At 49.0% G+C, this 20,320-nt stretch overlaps 1 protein-coding gene across 1 annotated transcript in view; it reads left to right on the top strand.

The window, feature by feature from the left end:
• Nucleotides 1–19,765, top strand: part of LOC142251825 (phospholipid-transporting ATPase IG-like) — a 223,007-nt gene extending 203,242 nt beyond the window's left edge. The window contains exon 29 of the mRNA XM_075324873.1: nt 14,157–19,765. Coding sequence (XP_075180988.1) covers nt 14,157–14,282 — 126 coding nt within the window. The 3' untranslated portion in view covers nt 14,283–19,765. The remainder of the gene's footprint in view (nt 1–14,156) is intronic.
• The last annotated feature ends 555 nt before the right edge of the window (nt 19,766–20,320 follow it).

Here is a 20,320-nt window from a genome sequence, read left to right as displayed (position 1 = left end):
GAATCTGCCACCGGAGCGGATTGTACATGAAAGGAGGTGTTACCAGTGTGAGACATGTAATGACTGACTGACAGTTATAATAAAAATGATTGAAAAAAATGTGGCCACAGCCAAGTAAATATGTAATATGAGTAGTTAGATGTTTTATGAGGGTACTAATCAAGGTACTTTGCAAAGAAGAATGAGTATGAGAAATGGTGCAAAGTTAACACAAGATGCACACCCAAATATATAAACTTATAATCACACCGCTCTACAGTGAGATCAGAGCTGTACAGCAGGAGTGAACTTTGTCTCATTACAAATATTTGCAGCAGCACTTGCCCTCTCATTGTCCTCTGCTTCAGAGCTGTGCCTGATTATAACCAGTACAGTTATTGCAGAGAAATCCACAAGTTTCTTTTGTAAATGAGCTGTTCCTGCCTATGGGCCAGACACTGATCTGTATGAGAATCTGCCTCAAGAGAGGGACGTTACCAGTGTGATGGCCGCTGCCTGCCCTCCTGATCTCACTGCAGAGCTGTGTGTGATTACAATGGACACATCAGCAGGTTCCTCTCAGCTTCAGCCTCCATCTCGCAGGCAGACAGGGTGGCAATATTATTGCAATAAGCAGAGCTGTGAGAGCTGCAGCAAATGTGTTTGTAAGAAGGCAAAGTTCAGTTCTACAGCTCGGGAGGGTTGATCCTGCTAACCTATTCTGAGGAGGGCAGACTTGGAATCTAAGTACCAGTTGTGACACCTGGTGCATGGAATGGGCAGAGGGTTTTTACCAGCTGCTGCGTGCAGGACCTGCATTCTGCTGCTTTTTAAAGGGAATCTGTCACCACTTTGACCCATTTAAACTGTTAATATTGGCATACAGTTAATAGAGTGCTGAAAATAATCAGACCTGTATGCCTCTTATCAGATGCCTTTTTGTAGAAAACATCTTTAATCGCTTTATGTAAATTTTAATTCTTCTAGGCTACGGGGCGGATGTTGCTCAGAAGATAGCGCTGCCTCCTTGCTTCATTAGCATTGGTTTCGCCTTCCACCAGCCTCACAGTATCCGTGTGATGTCTAGTTCTTGTCCTGAAATTCTGCGCATGCATACTTGAGCTTCTGAAGTTCCACTGTAGTGTTCTGGCTTCCTATGGGAAATGGCTTTATGTTTCTTCTGTGCAGGCACCGGAGAGTCACTGCTACATTCTCTCCAGTCATACAGTGCCTGCGCATTTCAGTTCCTGACTTGCAACTGTAGTGTTCTGTCCTCCTATGGGAAATGGCGCCGGAGAATCACTGCTACTTCCTCTCCAGTCATACGATGCCTGCGCATTTCATTTTCTGACTTGCAACTGTAGTGTTCTGTCCTCCTATGGGAAATGGCGCTGGAGAATCACTGCTACTTCCTCTCCAGTCATACGATGCCTGCGCATTTCATTTCCTGACTTGCAACTGTAGTGTCCTGCCCTCCTATGGGCATTGGCTTCATGTTTCTTTTGCACAGGCGCCGGAGAGTGACTGCTACTTCCACTCCAGTGATATGGCGCTTGCGCAAAAGAAACATTAATCCTCTGCCACATAGGAGGGCAGAACACTACAGTTCAACATTGGAAATGAAAGTTCTCAGGTGCGGGATTTAAGGACAAGAACTAGAGTCATAGGGATACTGTGACACTGATGGCAGGCAAAACTAATTCTAATGAAGCAAGGAGGCAGCGCGATCTTCCGGGCAGCATCCAACCCTTTACATGGAAGAACTAAGATGATTTTTCAACAAGAAGGCATCAGCCATGAGACATGCCGGTATGGGGTTTTATTTATCACTCTTATTACCCGAATGCCCATATTAATAGTTTAAACAGGTCAAAGTGGTAACAGATTCCCAAGACTAAAATAATAAAATAGATAACTGTGAGGCAAATCCCGGGATATGAAGATGAATTATGACTCCAGTAATAATCCCTCATCACTCCCTGGCAGTGCCCCCTCCCTTCTTGTTCTCAGTGTTCCACTTACACCTCCATGGCCATGTCCTGTGATATGGAGATGAGGTGGTGTGGGAACAATGGACACAGGATGACTCCCTGCCGTCACCCTGTAGTGGGAGCTGCTAGCTAGTTAGCAAGGCATGGAAATAGCCAGACAGAACGACTCCAGTAAAAAATGGTTCATATCTCGCAAGCCATATTTCCGATAAATATGGCAACCATAAAAATGGTGTCTCTGCATGCGGACGATGCCGGCACACCCTTTTTATGGGAGCAGGACATTGGGAAATGCCCCAGGCGTGATATCAGCCAATGGGGAACTGGCAGACAGGTCATGAGTCCCCTCGTTCTGTAGCTAAATTCATAACTGTCACAATGAGAGCATTGGCGTCCGCCTACGACGCTCCCAGGCAAAGTTATGGCCCATATTCCATGTTGGGATATTGTCCATAACTCAAGCCAGGGGTGGAGCAGTGCTCCCTGTGAGGTCACGAAGGTAGGAGGGGACCTGGACTTGCCCAGGTTGATAACCCTACTTCGGCCATTTTCCAGGGTTCTTTCGCTGGGGGTCACGTGCAGGAAACATCTGCGGGAGTTCCTAGAAACCTGGTCTACAGCGCCCCCCTGTGGCCAGACGCACAAGGTAACTGATTGAATTGCATACCTGTTGTAAACCATGCTTTATCTGTAACTGTACTCTGACATAACTGTATATTCTGTAGATTCCCTATTGTATATATTGTAGTTCTAGTGTGCTTTAGGCTGATTAAATTATATAATTAATCTTGGGCTGTTCTGTTATCTCGATCTTGAATCCCACGTCTGTGTGTTCGGCTAATAGTTACCGTGAAGCGGTTGGTGGCAGCGAGTTTGTGCCAAGGATTATTGTGGGGAGGCCAGTGAGATTCGGGGAGATTTTATATATTCCGCCCGCGGAGGTCGGGGGAATATATACCCTACTCTCACCGGGGACCCTTCAATAATCGGCATAAGTAGTATAGCGGCCTCCTTGCTTATCGTCGGGCAATTCCATAATTGGCCTGACTATAAGAGGGGCGCTAGAGAGCGCATCACGTGCTCTGTCTGTCGGTCGGGAGGTATAAAGGAGGGGTGACCCCCCACTTGTTACACCCCGATTGTGACGTACTGGTAGCCAGCGCGGGGGATTTCTGAGTGACCCCCCCGGTGGTTTGTGACATATTGGTGGCATAGCGGTGGGATCGAGATAATAGTGTGTGTGAGTGTGAGACCCATACTCCCAGACACTAAAGACTGCCTGCAGCAGCTGTGGCTGCTGGGGTCTTCAGACTAGCTCAACACTAGAGTGTCAGAGTGCAGATACTGTAAGGTGTGTGGAGGCATCAGGTGTCAGTTCTGTGTCAGTGACCAAAAGTCTGCAAGAATGGCTGATGGCACCAGGAGCAGAGCTATGCAACTGGCCAATGCTAAGGCAGGAGCCGAAGAGAGGGAGGACGGTGCTGTGGACAGCAATGAGGAGGTTGCCCACGAGTCCTCCAGGAGCTCGACGCCAGAAAACCGTTCTGCCGAGGACATTGCGCAACCTGGCACTGCTGGACAAGATGAGGAGGAGCTCACCCAAGGTTCCTCAACGAGCCAGATGCCAGCCCTCCGCTCTGAAAGGGACAGTGAATCGCCTAGCTCTGCAGCGTGCCGCAGATCACCACGTGCCATTCCACCGAGCCTGGGAGGCTCGGATAGCCTTCTTCAAATGGCTATGGCCCTTCTCCAGGCTGGAGACCAGAAGGGCTACAAGGAACTCCTGGCAGAGCGCAGGGCAGAGCGGCAGGCAGCGCGTGACGCTGAGGCTGCGGAGCGGCACGCAGAGCGTGAGGCTGCGGAGCGAGAGCGGCAGGCAGCGCGTGAAGAGCGAGAGCGACAGGCAGACCGTGACTACCAGCTGCAGCTAGCTCAGCTCCGGCCCTCATCAGCCACACGTGACCTTCGAGACACCAAACTTCCAAAGGTCCGTGTTGAGGACTTCCCAGTGCTGGAGAAGGATGGAGACTTGGACTCTTTCTTGACTGCTTTTGAACGGACTTGCCTGCAGCACCATCTGGACAAGGACCAGTGGGCCAAATACCTGACCCCCCGTTTAAGGGGTAAGGCCCTGGATATCCTTGGGGACTTGCCTGCTGAGGCAGATCAGGGCTACGACACCATCAAGCGGGCCCTGATCCAACAGTACAACCTCACTCCAGAGTCCTACCGCAAGAAGTTCCGGAGCCTACAGAAGGGACCAAAGGACTCCTGGGCTGACCACCGGCGGGCACTTGCCCGAGCTGCCGACCACTGGACCCAAGGCCTGCAGCTTTCCACCGGACCGGAGATCCTGGACTTGTTCATCACGGAGCAACTCTTGTGGAACTGCCCTGAGGATCTCCGCCAGTTCATCCGAGACCAGAAGCCAAAGGGGTCCACGGCTACAGCTGCCCTTGCCGATGACTACACCAACAACCGGGCCCCTGAGGCCAGGAGAGCGGCCACCAGCAGCACCTGGAGAGGGGGTAAGATGAATTCTGCGACTGCCCCACCTGCCCCTAGACTGCAGGGGGTGTCCCCCTCAACTCCCCTCTCCAGGCCCGTGGCGGAACCAAGACGGTGCCACCAGTGCAACCTACCTGGACACTTCAAGGCCATGTGCCCTCAGCGTCCCAAGGCCCCGGCTCCGTCCCCGTCCCAAGGGCCGCCCAAGGTGTATTGTGTGGGTGGGGGTGGTGGTAGGTCCCTGGACAGCTTCCAACCTGTCACCGTCGGCCGGTCTGTGACCATAGGACTGCGAGACAGCGCCTCGGAGGTGACTCTGGTGCGGCCTGAGATGGTGTCCCCCCAAGACTTGATCCCTGGAAAAACCCTCGCTGTCTCCGGGATTGGAGGCACTGACCCGGCGCTGCCTGTTGCTGACATTTATGTGGACTGGGGCGCAGGGCGAGGGGTGAGGGAGGTGGGGGTAACTGATCGGATCCCTGCAAACGTGCTACTTGGGACAGATTTGGGGCAGATAACCTCCCAGTTCGGGCCCCAACCAAGGGCTGAACCTTCAGCCAGTACTGACATGACTCCTGACAATGTTAATGTGTTATCTATGAATGATGTAAGGGAGGAGGGAGTGAACTCTGATATTTCTGCTTGCACAGACACCATAGACACACACGCAGCTGCAGCTGTGACAGGAGGGGAGGGGGTCAGAGAAAGGTGTGACAATGCCTCTACAAGTAACCAGCCTGTGAGCTGGGATCTGTTGCCCTCTGCAGGGATAAGCAGAGAGCAGGGTGCTGCAGGGGGAGGACCAGTGTGTGGGGTGGGGGCTACCACAGCAAATGTGGGGTCCCCAGAGATTTCACAGCGGGGTTCTGTTGCTGCAGGGGGGGAACAGGCAGGTGAGATTGGGGCCGGTCCAGGAGCGGAAGTGCTCCCAGGTAAGATCTCGGTGCATGGTTCCCCCACAACCGGGGTGTCAGGAAGCCAGGTAGGTCTGCCTGAACCGGCGACTTGGTCAGGAACGGAGGAGGAGCAGGCACGACCCACGGTCGCAGCGGCTGTGGCCGCTGTCACCCGCAGTGGGAGTGCTGGAAGCCAAGGGGCCTCCCGGAGGTCCGATAGCTCTTCCCCTTCTGACCAAGTGGCAGCCGAGTCAGGTGGAGGCCAGGACACAGGTCCCGGGGTACTGACCGAAGATGTGACAGTCTCGTCGATTCTGGCCACATCTAGTCAGGGGTTTCAGGCAGCGTTAGAAGCTGACGACAGCCTGAAAGCTCTTAAGGAGCAGGCGGCCCAGCCTCCCTCGGACTCGGACCCGGAGCGAGTGGTCTGGGACCAAGGACGGCTGTACCGGGCCACGGTCCAGCAGGGTTCACCGGAGGCGTGGCCCAGGGACCGACAGTTGGTGGTACCCTATCCGTTCCGGACGGAGTTGTTGCGGATCGCACATGAGATTCCGATGGCCGGACACCTAGGGATCGCTAAGACCAAGGCCAGGTTAAACCAGCATTTCTACTGGCCAAAAATGGGGGCCGATGTGGCTGCCTACTGCCGTTCGTGTGAAACCTGTCAGAGAGTGGGGAAGGCGGGGCCACGCCCCAAAGCCCCACTAGTATCTCTGCCAATCATCGATGAGCCTTTCAGGAGGGTGGCTGTGGATCTGGTCGGCCCGCTGGCCATCCCCAGCAGCTCCGGGAAACGCTTCATACTGACGGTAGTGGACTATGCCACCCGATACCCAGAAGCAGTGGCCTTGTCGTCCATTCGGGCTGACAAGGTGGCCACCGCATTGCTGGAGATTTTCTCCCGAGTGGGTTTTCCCCAGGAAATGCTCACTGACCGGGGGACCCAATTCATGTCCCAGCTGATGGAGGCCCTCTGTAAGCAAGTCCAGGTGCGACATCTGGTGGCCAGCCCGTACCATCCACAGACTAATGGCCTGTGCGAGCGGTTCAATGGCACCTTAAAGCAGATGCTTAAGATGTTGGTCGACTCCCATGGGCGTGACTGGGAGCGGTATCTCCCACACCTGTTATTTGCTTACCGGGAGGTTCCACAGGCCTCAACAGGATTCTCACCGTTTGAGCTCCTGTACGGGCGACGTGTGCGGGGCCCCCTGGCTCTGGTGAAAGAGGCTTGGGAAGGGGATTTGGCCACCCCTGGAGTGTCGGTTATCGAGTATGTCATGCGCTTCCGGGACAAAATGCAGGCCTTGACGCAACTGGTACACGACAATATGGCTCAAGCCCAGGCCGATCAGAAGCGTTGGTACGACCAGAACGCTTGTGAGAGGACCTACCAAGTGGGTCAAGAGGTGTGGGTACTGGTCCCCGTACCACAGGACAAGCTTCAGGCAGCCTGGGAAGGCCCATACCTCGTGTACCAGCAGCTCAACCCTGTGACGTACCTGGTCACCCTGGACCCTGCCCGTGGAAGGCGGAAGCCCTTCCATGTGAACATGATGAAGGCACATCATGAGCGGGAGGCATGTGCGCTCCCCGTGTGCAACCTGCCCGAGGAGGGAGAAGCGGAAACCCTCTTGGATATGCTAGCCCAGGTTAGGGCAGGCGGATCCATTGAGGATGTGGAGGTTGGCCACCAGCTCTTGGAGGACCAACGGTCCCAGCTGTGGGCCACCCTACACCCCTTCCGGGGGTTGTTTACCAACCAGCCCGGAAGGACTGACTTGGCTGTCCATCACGTGGACACTGGGGATCATCCCCCGATCCGGCGTTCAGCATATCGGGTCTCCCTGGAGGTGCAGCAACACATGCGCCAGGAGATTGACGAGATGCTGAAGCTGGGGGTGATCCAGGCATCCAACAGCGCTTGGGCCTCGCCTGTAGTCCTCGTCCCTAAGAAGGACCGAACCACTCGGTTCTGCGTGGACTACAGGGGGCTCAATGCGGTCACGGTCGCCGATGCGTACCCAATGCCACGCATCGATGACCTGCTCGATCAGTTGGCCGGGGCTCAGTACCTGACCATCATGGATCTGAGCCGGGGATATTGGCAGATCCCCCTGACTCGCAAGGCCAGGGAACGCTCTGCCTTTATTACCCCATTTGGACTGTACGAGTCCACGGTGATGCCATTCGGGATGAGGAATGCCCCTGCCACTTTCCAGCGGATGGTCAACACCCTGCTCAAGGGACTTGAAGGGTACGCGGCCGCGTACCTGGATGACATTGCCGTCTTCAGTCCCACCTGGGAGGACCACCTAGAGCATCTAGCACAGGTGCTCAGGCGGATCCACCGGGCAGGTTTGACCATCAAGCCGGGAAAGTGTCAGCTGGCCATGAGCGAGGTCCAGTACCTCGGTCACCGGGTAGGCGGGAGAACACTGAAGCCCGAGCCTGAGAAAGTGGAAGCCATCGCATCCTGGCCCACCCCCAGGACCAAGAAGCAGGTGATGTCCTTCTTGGGGACCGCTGGGTACTATAGGAGGTTTGTTCCATGCTATAGTAGCCTGGCAAAGCCCTTGACGGACCTCACCAAGAAGAAGCTGCCCTCTGCAGTCGATTGGACAATGGACTGCGAGACAGCCTTCCGGGCCCTAAAGGACGCCCTGTCCAGCCCGCCCGTGCTACAGGCAGCCGACTTCACGCGGCCGTTTGTAGTACAGACCGACGCCAGTGACTTCGGCCTCGGTGCGGTGCTCAGCCAGGTGGACTCTGCGAGCCAAGAGCACCCAGTCTTGTACCTGAGCAGGAAGCTGTTACCAAGGGAAGTTGCCTATTCCACGATGGAGAAGGAGTGCCTGGCCATAGTGTGGGCCCTGCAGCGTCTGCAACCCTATCTATACGGGCGCCACTTCATCGTGGAGACGGACCACAATCCCCTCAGCTGGTTGCACACCGTCTCTGGGACGAATGGGCGATTGTTGCGATGGAGCCTTGCGCTCCAGCAATACAACTTCACCATTCGCCACAAAAGGGGCCGTGACCACGGTAACGCAGACGGGCTGTCCCGACAAGGAGAGGTCGCGGACGGGCGCACGGGGGAACACCGGAGTGTGCTGCCCCCTAGCGCCCTCAAAAGGGGGGAGGTGTGAGGCAAATCCCGGGATATGAAGATGAATTATGACTCCAGTCATAATCCCTCATCACTCCCTGGCAGTGCCCCCTCCCTTCTTGTTCTCAGTGTTCCACTTACACCTCCATGGCCATGTCCTGTGATATGGAGATGAGGTGGTGTGGGAACAATGGACACAGGATGACTCCCTGCCGTCACCCTGTAGTGGGAGCTGCTAGCTAGTTAGCAAGGCATGGAAATAGCCAGACAGAACGACTCCAGTAAAAAATGGTTCATATCTCGCAAGCCATATTTCCGATAAATATGGCAACCATAAAAATGGTGTCTCTGCATGCGGACGATGCCGGCACACCCTTTTTATGGGAGCAGGACATTGGGAAATGCCCCAGGCGTGATATCAGCCAATGGGGAACTGGCAGACAGGTCATGAGTCCCCTCGTTCTGTAGCTAAATTCATAACTGTCACAATGAGAGCATTGGCGTCCGCCTACGACGCTCCCAGGCAAAGTTATGGCCCATATTCCATGTTGGGATATTGTCCATAACTCAAGCCAGGGGTGGAGCAGTGCTCCCTGTGAGGTCACGAAGGTAGGAGGGGACCTGGACTTGCCCAGGTTGATAACCCTACTTCGGCCATTTTCCAGGGTTCTTTCGCTGGGGGTCACGTGCAGGAAACATCTGCGGGAGTTCCTAGAAACCTGGTCTACAGCGCCCCCCTGTGGCCAGACGCACAAGGTAACTGATTGAATTGCATACCTGTTGTAAACCATGCTTTATCTGTAACTGTACTCTGACATAACTGTATATTCTGTAGATTCCCTATTGTATATAATGTAGTTCTAGTGTGCTTTAGGCTGATTAAATTATATAATTAATCTTGGGCTGTTCTGTTATCTCGATCTTGAATCCCACGTCTGTGTGTTCGGCTAATAGTTACCGTGAAGCGGTTGGTGGCAGCGAGTTTGTGCCAAGGATTATTGTGGGGAGGCCAGTGAGATTCGGGGAGATTTTATATATTCCGCCCGCGGAGGTCGGGGGAATATATACCCTACTCTCACCGGGGACCCTTCAATAATCGGCATAAGTAGTATAGCGGCCTCCTTGCTTATCGTCGGGCAATTCCATAATTGGCCTGACTATAAGAGGGGCGCTAGAGAGCGCATCACGTGCTCTGTCTGTCGGTCGGGAGGTATAAAGGAGGGGTGACCCCCCACTTGTTACACCCCGATTGTGACGTACTGGTAGCCAGCGCGGGGGATTTCTGAGTGACCCCCCCGGTGGTTTGTGACATAACCTATTAATATAGTCATATTAGCCCAGGAGTCTAGATCTTTCACTAGCAAATCATTGTGAGTTCTGGCCACCATGCTTCTAGTCCTGTATATTAGTCTATACAGCAACCGGGCTAATGGAAATATCAAAGTAAGTTATCTAGCTTACTAATTACAGGACATTGCTGGATTCACAGCCACACAGCTCAGAAATGCTTTATGATTAGTATTGAGCGGACCCTGATAGGCAAAATCCGGATCCACGCGGTTTGATCGCCAGATCCGAGTCCGACCCGGACGCGGGATTCCGGGTGCACGATCCGGATCAGTTTTTTTTTCGCGCTCTCTCGCGCGCTCTCTCTCGCGCGCGCTCTCTCTCGCTCCGGATTATTCACAGTCCGCTCAACTCTATTTATGATGCCTTCAGTGGTGGTGTTTGTGGTTTTGAGCAAGTGCTAAACAGAAAAAGAATAACACGAGCCATCAGCTTCTACTTATAGTGAAAATTAGTAATGGTGACTGCAGAGGGGGAAACTGGGGAAAAAGCATGACACAAGTCATATGAGAGACGCCATGAAGACTGAACGTGCGGGCCGAATACTTGCCAAATGGTGGAACCGCCGGGGATCAAACATTTATCACCTTTCCTGTAGTGAAGTGATAAACGTCTTTCGTGGAAAAACCCCTTTAAAAAAAAAAAATTCTAGTCTATTATTGTAAGAGTCAACATCAACGTAGTGTAGACTAGGATAGTAAAAAAGAACAACACCACAAACTTTCTCGTTGTAGAAAGGTCAAAGCTATGAGTAAGAGCAATAAAAGAAACATAACCAAATATAAAAGCAAACCAAACACCGAGGCCTATAAAGGTGCGTCCCACAATGAGAACGCCCAATATAATTCATATGGGCAGTGGGTTAGCAAGAAGAGGAGATGGATGAAAGAAACAAGGCTTGTTTGTATTCTAACTATGAGGACACATCTGTCTGTATACAAGATGTAGACACTAACAGTTGTTTGATGATCTGCAATATTGCTTTTTTTATGTTTTAGTTGCAGTTCAGTGATAAAAATAAGACTGCCTACGTGTGCATGGTTTTAAACGGCTAAATCTCTGCTGCATCAGTTTGTATAGAGGCGATTGTTACTTTATATTTTAGTATTTCATGGAAGCATCTATATAGCTAGCACTCGCCTAAGCAGATGAAGCTACAGATGGACTGTCCTCCAAACCGTGTGCACGCATCGCAATTGAGACATCTTAAAAGAGCAGTTTACAATAATCATCGCACTGTATACCAAAGACTGAGACATGTTTCACTTGGGGATCACTCAGTAGGATCAACCCTCAGTCTATATGGGCATGTAGGCCATAGGAAGCTGAACAAAATGATACCTTGATAACTGATCCGATATTTTATGCCAGAGATATCCACATTTTTCTTTTAGGTAAATGAGCTGCTAAGATCTATTGCCCGGACATAGATCTCCCCGGGAATCTTCCTCCAGAGCTGCTTAGCAATGAAAGGAGTTGTTACCAGTGAGAGACATGTAATGACTGACAGTTATACTCACACACAGCTCTACAGTGGGATCAGAGCTAAGAGTATTGCAGGAGTGAACTTTATCTCATTACAAACATTTGCAGCGGGACTTGTGCTCTTATAGTGCCTGATTATAACCAACACAGTACAGCAGAGTTGACCCTTGTCTCATTACAAACACAACAAGCACATTTGATGTCTTCTCACAGCGCTGTCATCTCTGTTTTACTGCCCTCCCCCCACAATGGCTGTCAGTGAGATGGAAGCTCAAGCAATGAGGAGACTGCAGGTGCAAATGTGTTTATAATGACAACTTCAGCTCTACTGTGTTTTGATCTCAGTGCAGAGCGGTGTGTCATTATGAGAGCAGATTGTCAGTCATTACATGTCTCACACTGGTCCCCTTTCATTTATAAAATAAGCTCTGCAGGCCGATTCTCAGGGAGATCAATAACCATCCAGAAGATCTTATCAACTCATTTACATATTAAAAAAAATGTGGATTTCTCTGGAATAAGACATCGATCGCAGATATCAAGGTATCATTTTATTCAGCTTCCTATGACCTACATGCCCATGTCGAAGTCCTAAATGGGCTGATTCTGCTGACAGATTCCCTTTTAACCCACAGAACTGTGCCTTCCTGAACAGATTATGAAGTTTACTGCTCATTTTCTAAATATTGTGACTTGATTGCACGTGATTGTAGCTTTAGACGCCCAAATTAGTGTCTGTCTCTTTAAGAATCTTAAAGGGAAACACTCATCAGAATATGACCAATTATTTAAATCCTGGTTTTGTTGTAAATTCAGTATTGGAGGGGGATGTTTTTATTATTTTTTTTATTTTATTTTTTCTTCATTTCACAAACTAAAAAATGGAAATTGTGCAAATTTCACGCTATATCTAATGAGCATGTGTAAATGTCATGCAGCGAGCGGGAGCAGCTTCAGCTGGGGCATAGATCCCTATTGTGATTGCTGGATCCGGTGTTTACCGGTCATTAAATGTTCATTTTCGGATGACTGTTTCCCTTCAACATTTTGGTTTGATCCTTTTACATGTTGATACCTGATTTGCCATTTTCTAAGGAAATAACCCTTGTAACCTGCCAGTCGTGCTATTCATTATTGTGTCCATGTCCCTTTAAAAGAGAAAGTATGTGTAGGATATATTCTATAGTAAACCAAACTTCACTTTATTCACCATTGATATCCGCTGTAGGAAAGACCATACAGAACAAGTCACAATAGTCGGGAACATACCAGTCATTTTCTCCGTGCCTGAAAGCTTTGCCCCTCTTTGACTTTAGTTTAGTATGTATGGAACTTTAAGTTGGCCGAACCTGGCCATATCGGTGTGAGGCGCCCCGTCTCCCCTGGCAGATCCAACCTGTATAAGTTTCAGCAGATGATCCTTTTTGTTTGGCATGGAGGAGTCTATCGGCGTCTCTCGGAGACCCCAGGATGGCTCATGCGAGCCTTTCTGTGTATAGGAGATCAGGACAGATGGCTCTCTGCCTAATGACTGTTCAACTCCCTACCATCCAATGTGTTTGGGGTCCTTCATGGAAACCTTTCTAAGACCTTGTGCGCACTAAACAGAATTTCCTGCAGTTTTGCTGCATGTTTCGCTGCAGAAAATGTTCATAACATCTCTGCAGTGATTCACCAGCAAATCCTATAGGAAAAAAAAAATGCTGTGCACACTAGGCGGATTTTGACAGCTGCATGTTTTGCTGCGGGATTCCCGCAGCAAAAGCAATTGCATGTCAATTCTTTTCCGCAGGTAGCTGCGGACTAGCTACTGGAGGAATGTCCAGTAATACCAGGCCTCTCCGCAGTTACCTGCACTGAACTCCAGAGCTGTCACCTGAGCTCCAGAGTGCAGCGTAAACTAAACTGCGAGCGCCAAGTGATTGATTCCCCGGCGATTTCAGTTTAGTTCAGGCCGGGCTGATCTCCGGAGCTCAGGTGACAGCTGTAGAGAGGCGGAGCTGCACTCCGGAGCTGTCACCTGAGCTCCGGAGATTAGCCCGGCCTGAACTAAACGGCAATCGCCGGGGAATCAGTCACTCGACGCTCGCAGTTCAGTCCAGGCTGCATTCAGGAGCTCTGAAGTTCAGTGCAGGTAACCACTGCCAGGCCTGGTATTACTGGAGATTCCTCCAGTAGCCAGTACGACGCTGGTTGCGACATTTCCGCAACAAATCCGCAGCAAAACGCAACATACCGCATGCGGATTTGGATGCGGATTTCCTTTTTCTAGTGCTCACAGGGCCTAAAGGGTTTCCTGCTGTAGTTTAAGAAAAAAAAAATGCTCTTTTCTCACCCTTCCCAGGTCCACCAATAAGTTTCCTCTGCTGCTCCTGGTGTGTTTTATTGTCTGCAGCACTAGCATCCCGTTGAGAGCGCTGCAGCAAATTGGTGAGCCTAGTGGCTTCTGCCATTTTCTTAAGCCGCTGGCCTCTTCCTGTTTTGCAGTCAGCATGTCGGCACTGCAAAAAAAAGGATACTAGAAGCAGTGGTGGAGACTGTGCTGGTCCTGGGGAGGTTGAGTAAAGTACAATTTTAGTTTGTTTGTTTTTTACAAACTACACCAGGAACAAGAGTTTTTTGTGAGTTGACCACACGCCCCATCCCGCCATCCGTATGGAAATGCCACTATAGCGTTGTCCATCTAGTGATAAGCAGTGGATCTGGGGGATGAGTTCTCACCCATCAGCTGTCTCCCAAATACCCGGAACAAAAGAACATTGTCTATACCTCATCCCATCTCCTTATGAATTGTAAACCATTGCATAAATACTAATTATTACGATTTGTATTTTTCAGAATTTACAGTTCCAGCTGCCTATGCTGATATCCTACAAAAATGTGGAGAACGGGTGCCTCTCTCGAATAAGGATGGAGGAGTACAAACTGAATCCTCTGCTGTCCTCTATTGACGTATATCAGTGATATACCTGGATACACTGTGCAAGGCCCCGATACCACTAATGACTAGGAGAGCTTCTCCTTTCTGATCTAAATATGTTACACATGAGATCAATACATGAAATCTTCTCAGCCAAGAACCCAAAAGGCCACGAAGAAGATGAGGACTCCACATTCTGATTCTCAAATATTCCCCTTGCTGCAATGACTTTGCAAGGGCTTGGATGTTCAGACGAAGCGTCCGGATGAATTACCTGCCTAAATCTCTTGGTGCATGTGCTCTATACAATACGGCCGCCTTTATGCAAAACATTGCACATCACTTGACATTTGAAGAAATGAATTGTGCATTTTTATATTCATGATAACATACATTTATACCTACCGTATACTGGCATATTATTGCACAGGGATCCTTCTCCATTCAGTTGTCCTTTTTATTTGTTTTTTTTTTCTCCATTCTTTATACAATTTATCATCTCTAATATTATTGTGTCGGGTTGTATTTACGGAAGATTAGGGAATTCCAAACCTGCCCCTTGAGCGTTAAACTAGGTGGATTGGCGTTACTGATGGCTTCCGGTTACATGAGCGACCGCTGACAAGGAGGCATCCTATACATGTACATCCATCTGTACCTAAATAGAAAAATAAACCATGCGGAAATCTGTTCCTCGCCTGTGCAGACATGAATGGGATTATTCCAGGGCAAGTAGACAGCTTCCAGTTAGCCATGAGGGTTGTTAACACTTCAAAGGGTTGTCCAGTAATGTGGCCGTACCCACCACGAATGGTCTGATCTCTGTGGCCGTACCCACCCCGAGTGGTCTGATCTCTGTGGCCATGCACACCGCGAATGATCTGATCTCTGTGGCCGTACCCACTGCGAATGATCTGATCTCTGTGGCCGTACCCACTGCGAATGATCTAATCTCTGTGGCCGTACCCACTGCGAATGATCTAATCTCTGTGGCCATACCCACTGCGAATGATCTAATCTCTGTGGCCGTACCCACTGCGAATGATCTAATCTCTGTGGCCGTACCCACTGCGAATGATCTAATCTCTGTGGCCATACCCACTGCGAATGATCTAATCTCTGTGGCCGTACCCACTGCGAATGATCTAATCTCTGTGGCCATACCCACTGCGAATGATCTAATCTCTGTGGCCGTACCCACTGCGAATGATCTAATCTCTGTGGCCGTACCCACTGCGAATGATCTGATCTCTCCAGCCGTACCCAGCCCGAATGATCTGATCTCTCTGGTCGTACCCATCGCGAATGATCTGATCTTTGTAGCAAAGCACACCGCAGATGTTTTGACCTCTGTGGCCATGCTCACCGCAGATGATTTGACCTCTGTGGCTGTACCCACCGCAAATGGTTTGATCTCTGTGATTGTACCCTCTGCGGTGATCTGATCTTGGTGGCTGTACCCACTGTAGTGATCTGATCTCTGCGGCCATACCCACAGCGGATTATCTGGTCCCTGTAGCTGTACCCATTGCAGTGATCTGATCTTTTTGGCCATACCCACCACGAATGATCTGATCTCTGTGGCCATGCACACTGCAAATGGTTTGATCTTTGTGGCTGTACCCACAGCGGATGATCTGGTCTCTGTGGCTGTATTCTCTACCGATGATCTGGTCTCTTTGGCCGTACTCACCACAAATGATCTGATCTCTGTGGCCGTCCGCACCTTGACATACCTACATAGGATGTGCGAGACCCGCTATTTTGCTGCAGGCACATACCTGAAAATTGCATTACTTGTCAACCCCATAATTGTACATCTGCAAAAGACTTCACAAATATGCAGACACCTTGAAGTAGAACGTCTACAGGCGGAGACCGACTTAAATATTTGCTTGTCTTTCTATCATTTTCACATTTTAAGTCTTATCCCATATTTCACTCTTAACACTTTTTTTGTTTTTGGTTTTTTTTTTCCCCACAAATTTGTTCTCATTTCCATCCTCACAGTAACCAAAAGCAGCAGTCTGCTAAGTTTCTTCGCAATGCACTGTGGTTTGCTGCAGTTTATACCAGAGTTAAGAAATGTTTTCATGAAAAAAGTATAAACTATTTATTAAAAAAGGTATATTTTTATATGGGAAATATGTCAAAATAGAGCAGCAGTAAACAGTAGTATTTATTAGACTCAGTTGGCGGTAGATCTGAGTTCGGTAGTCGTATTACACCAGGTGATTACACAAGAAACGCACAATGACGGTGTCTACAGAGGAGCTGTACGTCTTTACACTTATGAGTGTAATAATTTACCCATTTAAACCATTCCAGATTTTAATACTACGTGTAATATATTTTCAGGATTATATTGTTTTGTTTTTATTAAATGTAGCTTTTACATTTGCACACATTTTTTTGTTTTTTCCCTTTTATACATTAGAATTTCCCGAGTAAGTGCGATCGTTCTATTGTGGTATCTGATGTAAGTCTGACGTTTAAGTAAAGTGAATGTATTTGTAAGGACCGTTATTGAGAGGACACAAAGGTCATTAGTCAGAATTGAAATGTGTATGAACTAATGTATATTGACTTTTTTTCATGATTTAAGGGGAATCTGTCAGCAGTTTTTTGCGATTTACTATCTGAGTAGCATAATGTAAGAGCAGAGTGCCTGATTACAGTAATATGCCAATTGCTGTATACAATCAGTGTTTTATCAGCAGGAGATTATCACTGCAAGACTTGATGTTGAGTGCCAGGCATTCCAGCTAATCTGTGTAACCTCGCCTCCACCGCTGATTGGCAGCTTTCTGGCAATGTTGACCGTAAGCTGCCAATAAGGGGTGTGGGCGGGATTATAGAGGTCAGCATTCTGTGCATTGTTAAATCTACAGCAGATAAAACAATGATTTTATCAATATTGCACCAAGCAGTCCAATAAGTGACACATGCCTAGAATCAGGGTCTCTTCTCTGACTCCATAGCAGAAATGTGCTGATAGATTAATTTAAATGATTTGCGAATGTCTTCTACCACAGTATTAGTCCATTATGTTTTGTAACTTTTTTACCTTTTAATCTGAGTTACCATAAATTTGAGAAAAGAAATGGTAGTAAACTGAAGACATGCGCAAGACAATTGATGGTGCAATCACTTGCTTTATATTGGAAGATGGGACTACTCCGAGCCAGAATATACGGGCAGATTTCGCCCACAGCTTTAGTGTCTACGTATGGCTCCAGTTACCAAAGAGTGATGTCTGCAGCCGTATTCACCCCTGCGAATATCCTTCTGACGAAGGTGGGGGGAAGGAGTACGCGGATCTCAGACTTTGCTGATAAAGGTGACATTTGCACAGACTCCACAACATATATTGACTTGCTGTGGATCTGTCACATGCCCTTGTTACTTTACACTGCAAACCGTTTTCAGAGTGTGTGTATATAAGGTTTGTTAAAATCTCCTTCACTATGCTGCTACTGTACAATTCTATTGTGGAAAATCCGCATTTAACAGTTCAGAATATACCCTCTGTGTTTTTCTGTGCATCCCGGATATTCACTATCCAATATGTGTCAGCACAGAATGACCAAACCAAGCACTGGCACTTGGTGCATCAGGGTGGGGCCAAACATAAGTGCACCTTCCCACCTGCTTGTTTTCCCTCCTTTCTCCAGGCTCCCCTCTTTGATTGACAGCTCTGGCTTCATAGTCAGAGACTGGAGGAGATAGAGGAAAAACAAGCAGGTGGGAAGGTGCATTTATGTTTGGCCCCGCCCTGATGCACCAAGCTCCTGTGCTTAGTTTGAACAGTCATTCTGCGTTGACAGTCCCTTTAAAAGGAATCTGTTAGCAGATTTTTTCTGCCTCATCTAAGAGCAGCATGATGTAGGCAAAGAGATCTTGAGTTTAATAATGTATCACTTAGATTAGTGGGTGCAGCCGTTCTAACACAGTGAAAGATTTTAGATTTTGTATGTATCAGAGCTCTGTGAGCTGTCCCCGCCTACACCAGGCTTTCCGTGTACATTTCCATAGACAGAAGCTGCTAATCACAGAAGGGGGACGGAGTCTGACTACAGCTCATTAGCTGCTGAGACCCACTAATGATAAAGATAAGAGGCTTCTACTAAGGGGTACTTCTCACATGGTGAGATCGCTGCGGAGTCGCAGGTTTTGTGACGCAGCAGTGACCTCATTAGCGATCTCGCTGTGTGTGAGACTAAGCAGCGACCTGGCCCCTGCTGTGAGATCACTGCTCGTTACACTCTGTTCTGGTTCACTTTTGGTCGTCGGGCTTCCGCCGGGCAGCACGCATCGGTGTGTTTGACACCTTACCCAACGACCTCGTTTGCAACTCACGTAGTCGTGCATCTTCGTTGTTTCTCCGCCCTCTCTGTTCCGATTGGTGATCGCTACTGCGTTCGGATTGGCCGCTTCCATCCTCTGTTCTGGCTTGTAGATCGCAGTACATTTCAGAGGGCTGAATTTGCTTGTCCCGGATCGTGTGTAGCAGCAGATCGTAATACAGTCCATTCTGCATCGGGACTGTAGGATGGACAAGGAGAGGGATGGAAGCGCTATTATGTTGCCTTCTCTAAAGGCAAGGCCGCCCAGTCACAACGCAGTTACGATCACCAATCGGAGCAGAGGGGGCGCGGAAAAGGCAATATAGATGCACGCCTATGTTACTAATCAAGATTTGAATCGTGCTGTGTGACATGGTCCCAGCGACCGCCGTATTGTTGCTGCATCGTTGGGAAGATCTGACTGTTTGACAGCTCACTAGCGACCCTCTAGCGACGTACCAGCGATCCTGACCAGGTCGTATCGTGGTCGAAATCGCTGGTACGTCTTTTAGTGAGACGGTACTCTAACATTGCAGGTAAACAAAAACAGAATGAGAGATAAGCGACACATGGCTGAATTCTGTTTCTAACTCTTGCAGCATGCTGTCTTCAGGTTACATTGCAGAAACCTGCTGATAGTCCCTTTTAAGGTGAAAGCCTGCACAGGAATGGGACACATGCACAACACCCTGTCAAATCTGTTAACTCTATCCCTTCCCACACACGCCCTTCTACCCTCTTGTTAAGTCCACTTCTAGATTTGCCATATATCCAGAGCTTTAGTCCGGCTTCACTGATTTAGTTTACAGCTTTTAATAAGTCAATAAATCAAACGGATCCTTTTAGTAAGTGACAGGCCATGTGTAATTAGCTTGGATGCTCAGAGTCTGGGCTCTTCACAGACTTGGACGTTTTACAGTGATTTGGATACACCCAGTGGGAGTGTAATTGAAAGCTTTGTGATGACGAGGCTGATTGTGGTCACTTACAAGGACTAGTTTGGACTTAAGACAGGAACTGAAAAATAACGCAGAAATCAAATGGTCTTGTGGTATAATTAAAGGACTTCCCACCACTAGGGTCTCTATTAAAGGGGTATGCCAATAGTCATGATTCCATCCCAATATGTAGTAGGTGTAACAATAATAATTTTAGAAAATACCTCCAGTTAGAAATGTAGTTCAGTTCTCTTGATGAAGCCATGTCTCTTACCTAATGTGCAGGGCATTGCAGTTTAGGTATCCATGGTTACATCCGTAGCCATAGTTACCTAAGCTGTAATGCCCTGCACATGAGGTGAGAGACATGGCTTCATGAGGAGAACTATGCTAAATTTCTAATTGGAGATATTTTCTAATATTATTATACCTACTACATATTGGGAAAGGATCGTTGAGACGGGAATAACCCTTTTAATGCGGGCGTCACACGGTACAATATATCGGGCGATATGTCGTCGGGGTCACGTCATGAGTGACGCACATCCGGCATCGTATGACATATCGTACCGTGTGACCCCTCCGAACGGCTGTGAACGAGCAAAAATACTCACCTTATCGTTGCTCGACACGTCGTTCGTTTTCAAAATGTCGGTACTCCTGTGCTCCGGTTGTTCATCGTTCCCGAGGCTGCACACACCGCTCTGTGTGACACCCTGGGAACGACGAACACCGTTTACCTGCGTCCCGCTGGCAATGCGGAAGGAAGTAGGTGGGCGGGATGTTACATCTCGCTCA

The sequence above is a fragment of the Anomaloglossus baeobatrachus genome, chromosome 9, assembly GCF_048569485.1.
Source record: "Anomaloglossus baeobatrachus isolate aAnoBae1 chromosome 9, aAnoBae1.hap1, whole genome shotgun sequence".
NCBI classification, from domain to species: domain Eukaryota; kingdom Metazoa; phylum Chordata; class Amphibia; order Anura; family Aromobatidae; genus Anomaloglossus; species Anomaloglossus baeobatrachus.
This window is presented reverse-complemented; position numbering and strand designations above follow the sequence as displayed.